Source organism: Drosophila miranda, chromosome XL, assembly GCF_003369915.1.
Source record: "Drosophila miranda strain MSH22 chromosome XL, D.miranda_PacBio2.1, whole genome shotgun sequence".
Taxonomy (NCBI): domain Eukaryota; kingdom Metazoa; phylum Arthropoda; class Insecta; order Diptera; family Drosophilidae; genus Drosophila; species Drosophila miranda.
This window is the reverse complement of record NC_046673.1, coordinates 13,193,677-13,200,174: the sequence shown is the minus strand read 5'-3', so window position 1 is coordinate 13,200,174 and position 6,498 is coordinate 13,193,677. Positions and strand designations below refer to the sequence as shown.

At 47.6% G+C, this 6,498-nt stretch overlaps 1 protein-coding gene across 12 annotated transcripts in view; it reads right to left on the bottom strand.

The window, feature by feature from the left end:
- Window positions 1-207: 207 nt before the first annotated feature.
- The window catches only part of LOC108164678 (voltage-dependent T-type calcium channel subunit alpha-1G), a 90,084-nt gene continuing 83,793 nt past the window's right edge, over window positions 208-6,498 (bottom strand). For 11 of the 12 annotated variants that reach the window (XM_033389370.1, XM_033389372.1, XM_033389365.1 and 8 more), the window contains one exon: window positions 3,279-6,149. In XM_033389370.1, coding sequence (XP_033245261.1) covers window positions 3,279-6,149 — 2,871 coding nt within the window. Of the gene's footprint in view, window positions 6,150-6,498 lie in introns of all 12 variants that reach the window. The other variant, XM_033389347.1, reaches the window with a different exon arrangement.

Sequence of the window (6,498 nt, the reverse complement as noted above, 5' to 3'; positions counted from 1 at the left end):
ACACACGGCTATGGCTATTGTTCTTAACAGTTTTTTAGTTTTAGTGGTTACAGCAGGGGGTATACGAGTAGTGCCCAATTCACATTGGTTTTCCATTCGGTTCTGGCTTGGGTTTCCCCTTTGACAGTGGCACACACACAAGCAATTGTCATACATTTCACATATGTTTTTCCTTTGGTTTTGCTTCTTGGTTTTTCTTTGCTTTGGCTTTGGTTTGATTTAATTTTGTTTTTTCTGTGTTTCTTTTTGTACCTTTGTACCTGCATGGGGCTAAAAGCAAATTTACTTAGTTTTGCATTTCGTTTACCTTTATGGCTATAATTTTTTTAAATTTAATTTGCTTCGTCTGCAACTTTGTCTAATTTGGTTTTTTGGTTTTTCTGTTTTTCGCTTGTCGCTTGTCGCTTGCTTTGCTTTAATTAACTTATGCTCTGTAGCATTTTTACCTAATTATTAATCAACAAGAAAAACACTCTTTATGCGATAGGTTGCCTTACTCTGCTCATCAAACAAACAAACAGAGGGAAAAGAGGGAACACACTCAACTAAAAACTGAAAGCGAATACGGTTTCATTTGATTTCAGTTTACATCAAGCAGCTACAATACAAAATTACAATTACAAAAAAATAAACGGTTCAAAACTACTAGCGCATTAACCTATAAACTTTTTGCTTGCGTTTGCTTATAATTTTATTTTATTGGTATTTTTATGCATGCGTTTCCTTTTCCTTTATCTTTATCTTTATCGTTTTTCATTTTCCCTTTTCGGTTTTTTGGGTTGTTAGTGGGCTTAAGTAATTATTTTATTATTCATTCGTTTTGCATCGTAAATAGTTTTGTCAGAGTTGCATTTTCTTCATTAGTTCCCAACGCGAGACACTGCACTGCTTAGTACTGCTTGGTGCCGCCTATGTGCCCCATGTCGCACTCCTATGACCACCTCTTTCTTACTTCTGCTTGGCTTGCCCTACATAACGCACTGCTTCGTCCTTCGTCTTGACTGTGTCTGTGGTGAGTAGGGGTTAGTTCTGTGCGTGGGTGTGGTGTGTGTGTGTGTTAGACAGAATAGGGAGAAGGAGAAGGGAGAGCTTGAGAGCTGGAGAGTCTAGAAGAGTTCTAGTATCTGATAAATTTGTATATAGTTTATGTATAAATGTAAATATATATATATATATATGTATATATATTTTCGTAGAGAAAGGCACAGATGAAATTATTATTAATCAAATTTGTTGCTTCTTCGTCGTCGTCATAGCCTTCGCCCAAATCGTTTGCTAAGTTTGATTTTGTAAGTTCTTTGTTTAAAGTTTATCTAAACTGGGTAGCTTCTTCGTTTCATTCTTCTTTTTTTTTACAGTGTGTACAAAGAGTGTAAAATTTGTTTTGTTTTCGTTTTCGTTTTTTGCTTTTGGTTTTCTTTGAAAAATAAGCTTAGATCATGTTGAAAAATTGACAGTGTTAAGTTAGTGTTCCTTGTCCTACTTATTCCTCATTTCCATCTTCCGTCTTCTTCTATCAGCTTTTCGCCCTCCTGTCGATCGCTCCAATCAAGTGCCTAGAAATATCTTGATGCTCTATTGTAATTCGTTGATAGTTCCATATATACACTATATATATTCATTAAACATTAATCATTAAATTTCTACTAATTTGTTCTGGTTTTGTTTTTGTTTATAAATGCTAGACTTTAAAGTTCTTCTGCTTCATTTAGTTGTAGTTGTTGCCATCTTTTATTCTTGGGATAGTTACAAGAACTGTATCCACAAAAAAAAAAAAAAAAAAAAAAACAGAAAGAATCTCTCATGTCTTTACCAAACATGAGTACCCTTAATGCGCTGACGTTGGCACTGTTTTGCTGTGGGGTGGTGTCTGGGGTCCTATGGAAAAGGCAGAGTTCATAGAGGATAGAGATAGAGTGAGAGATAATGCAAAGATTGTCGACCAGATGGACTATTGGTATTGGGTTGTATCCATTATCTGTTTCCATATATCATACATATATGTAGGTTTCTATAGGTTTCTATAGGTTTATATAGGTTTCTGGGTGTGTCTAAGTACCTAAGTAAATTCGTTTGCACATAGATTTTTCCTTCTTCCTTAGCAACAAATGAGGTGCAGCGCGTCAACGCAGCACATATACTATTCTTATTTCCTTTTTCTTTATTGTTGATTTTTGGATTTTGGGGGGGACTAGGTACGATCTTATTAGCTACTCGTACTCGTACTCGTACTCGTACAATGTGCAATTGCTTATCAAGGTGCTGGCTCTTCAGCTTCAGCTTCAGCTGTACTCGTATTCGTATGTACTATGGAGGTCTTGTCAGCATTGTGTTTGTGTTTTGAGTTTTCTGTTTCTGTTTAGTTAGTTTCCCTTTCTAGACTAAGTAAAATACACACATACATTCTTACTATATACAGACATCATACGTGTTTAGTGGTGAGTGTGAGTGTCTGAGTGTATTCACCGCCGCCTTCGTCCTATAAATGTTTAAACTTTAAGAGCTAATCACAGAGTTGATGATCTTTTGTTCACAAATTTCCATCATGTATGCAGTACCCCTATAAGTAGTATATATATGTATAAGTATGTATATATAACTGTATATAGTATATAGTATATGTATATGTAAATCGCATATAACGCTTGTATATAATTCGTCAGCTCGTGGCTTTAGACCTCTCGACTACAGCTTGAAACGGAAAACGCTCTAATCAACATTAAACGTAGTTCTTTTTTTTTGTTACTTTAGTTTATTTTCTTATTTTTTCTTATTGCGGTATTTCGGTTTATCTTCTGCGTGTGTTTGTTTTTGAGACCTCCGTTTTGTAGGTTCTGATACCATCTGGATGCTTTTTAAAGTTATGAAAACCGTAGGATTGCACTAAAAACAGTTGACAATTTTTTTTTATTCTTTCTTTTTGTTTTCTCGCTTTTTTTTAGTTTTGTTTTTTGTTTTGTTTTTGTCTTGCGTTGGATAACGAACGCTCTAAGATTAGTTATCGTTTATCGGTAATAGTTACGGCTATCGATTAATCATTTTCATTTATCGTTATTGTTATCGCTATTGCCTATTGCCTATCGATTTCTTTTTAGTTGTAGTTTTCAAGTTCTAAAACTGAGCACTTAGAAAATTCCCTAAAGATTTTTTTGTTTTTCGACTGGCTTGTTTTTTGTTTTATAGAGACTGGTATACAAAGTATGGGCGACAGACAGGGATCTATGTATACTTGGAGAGAGAGAGAGAGAGATTGAGATAGACATACAGGGGTTGCATGCCTAGTCCATCGAGGACTGGGGGGACTTGACCAGCAACAGCTCGTTGTAGTCGCTGTCCCTGTCCTCGACATCGTCCCTGGGATCCCTCTGGTCCCGCTGATCCATCCGCCGCCGCTCGCTGATAATGCGCAAGATGTCCGCCGAATCGGATTTGCCTGGTAGCAAGTGGGAGTCCACAGCACTGGCGGCAGCCACGCTCTCCAGGGCAGCGGCGACGGTGGGGGTGGGGCCTCCAACGGCTCCCCCGCTGACGGATGGCAGCAGCAGCGAGCTCTCGTCCATGTCGGCATCCTCGTCGAGCGCCTGCTGCTTGAAGAGCTGCTTGGTGCTGCCGCTGCGGCTCCGGGGGGGCATCGAGCGCGGCACGGACAGAAGGAGGCTGCTGCGACCGGGCGCCCCCAGGAGGCAGCCCTGGTCGACGGACTGCGACCAGCCGAAGGGGCGACGTGGTGGCGGATGATGTGCTGACGACATCCCGGTGGGTGTGGATGAGGGTGTGGGTGTGGGCGTGGGCATGGGCAGGGCTAGCGGCATGGACAGGGGCATAGGCGTTGCTGCGGGCACCAGGGCACTGACCACGGCCAGAGCATCGGTTTCCGGCTCCAGGTGCGGAACATCCGCACTGCGCACGCTGCGAATATCAAAACCGAGTGGCGATCCTCCAGATCCCGATCCCGATCCCAGTCCGCCGCCCCCGCCATCCGACTCGAGGCTCTCGAAGATGGTGCCGCGCCTGTAGTCGAGAGCATCCCCACCCCAGGGCAGCGAGTCGCAGCTGGTGCGCTTGGCCTCCAGATTACGTCGTCGAATGGCCTGCTCGTCTAGCGAGCGCTCCTTGGACAGCACGCCGCGCTTGCGGAAGCCGGCAGCGGCCGAGGCGCGTCGCCCGCGGCGCCCCAGAGGCGGCAGCTGGAGGTTGCCCGGCTCCTGGCCGAAGCCGGCACAAGTTCCTCCTCCCGCTGCCGTCGCTGTTGAGGCGCCGCCAAAGGGTTCGCCCAGCCGCGCGCTCAGCGCCTGAGGCGTCAGCGTGCCACCCATTTCGGCCAGGCTCAGGCCCAGGCCAAGGCCGAGACCCAGGCCCGGCCCGCTTTGTGGCTGATTGAAGTACTGTACGGTCTGGCGGCGTCCTCCCGCTCCCGCTGTCACGCCCCGCTGCGCCAGTCCGCCCAGTCCCGGCGATGTGGATGTCGATGTGGATGGATTCTGCTGCTGTAGCTGGTTGAGATTGGTGGCCGCGCTGCTGGTGAGGGACTGGGGGCTGGGGAACTTCTTGTCCAGCGAGGGGGTGCTGTAGATGAAGTTCTTCGGCAGCGACTTGACCTTGGCGAGGGGGCGTGGGGGAGCAGCCGCCTTTGCCTGCGCCTCCGCCAGCTGCTGGCACAGCTTCTGCTCCTGGGCGAACTCCTGCTCGCGCACCAGCTCACGCTCGAGCTCCACCTCCATGTCGAGCTCGTCTTCCATTTGCTTGTGGCTCTCCTCGAGGTGTTTCATCAGTACAGCCACGACGACATTCACCAAAACGAATTGCGCCATTAGCACGAATATCACAAAGAATATGGGAGCAATAACCGAGCTGACGCAGCAATTGCGTACACAATCGGCCGCGTCATCGCAATTATCCCTCAGCGTGTCCTTCATGATGCCGTTCCAATTGTCGCCAGTCGCTACGCGAAACAATGTGAGGAAAGCCATGCCAAAGTTGGCGAAGTGCGCGTGCTCGCCCAGGCCCTGGCAGGGTATCTCGTCGGAGCACTCGAGGCGCCCGAACAGCTCCACGCCCAGCGCCGCGAAGATGAAGAACAGCAGGAAGAAGAGCAGTCCCAGGTTGCCCACCTGTGGCAGGGCCTGCATCACGGTGTCCAGCAGTGCCCGAATGCCCTTTGCCATTTTCAGCAGCTTGAGGACGCGGGCGATGCGCAGGACGCGCATCACCCGAATGATTGTCGGATTGATGGGTATGATCTTCGTCTCCAGCTCCTCGAGCACGATGCCCACGATCGAGAGCAGGACGATGCCCACGTCCAGCTGGTTCCAGCGATCCTTGAGGTACAGCTTCCAGCCGAGGGCCACCAGCTTCATGTTCGCCTCCAGGATGAAGACGGCGGTGAAGAAGTAGTTGAATATCTTCAGGGCATACTGCAGGGCCATTTTCATCTTGTAGTACTCCATGGCCATGGTGACCACATTTAGCCCTATGACGGCTGCGATGGCCAGGTCGAAGTACTTGGAGGTCACGACGTTGTGCACGAACATGCGGGTGGGCGAGTAGTTGGTGTAATAGGGCGGCTCGTGCATCCGGCGGCGCTTCTTCTCCATCTGCAGGGCCCGCTTGGCCGCGCGCCTGATTTTCTCCTCCTTCTCCTGCTCCTCGCGGCACCGATGGAAGTTCTCCACCACCACGCCCACGAACATGTTGAGCACGAAGAAGCCCACCAGCAGGATGAACGCTATGAAGTACAGCAGCCGCCACTCGTTGTAGTTTACGATCGGCTGCTGGTCGACGCCGACGGCATCGAGGCCCGTGTACATGATGTTCACCCATCCGTCGCGGGAGCTCAGCACGAAGAGGGACATCAGGGCCTTGCCCAGGTCGTCAAAGTTGTATTTGCGGTTCGTCCAGACGTTGCCCGGAATGCGGCGGCACTCGTCCGCGTTGCGCACGTTTTTGATGTTCTCGCCCTCGCAGTAGAAGAAGGTGCCCTTGAATAACTGTACGCCCAGTATCCCGAAGATGATGAAGAAGGTGCAGCAGATCAGCACGATGTTGCCGATGGGACGTAGGGACGATAAGAGCGTTTGCACGACTAGTTTCAGACCCGGGGCACGGTTGATCACCCGCAGAGGCCGCAGGGAACGAAGTAGCCGAAACACCTGCGAACGAACCATTGAGAGAGAAAGAGATAGTAGGGGTATGTTCAATAGGTATTTATATAACGAATATGCACTGCTTGCACTGCTTATATCGCTCTTCGCGAAACACGCCTGGCGGCGCCACCTCTTATGAAATGGAATTGAATTGAATTGAATTAAATGGAATTAAATTAAACGCAAACAAAGCGCTCAACAAACGTGTGTGTGGACAACAAAGCAAAGCTAAAATGGTTGATGCTGGATGCTGGATGGTGGATGGTCGGTGGTGCGGATGGGGATCTATATGGATCCTAGGATCTACATATATGCCAAAATACAGCTGCGTTCGGAATAAAAGTAGCTCCTTCAA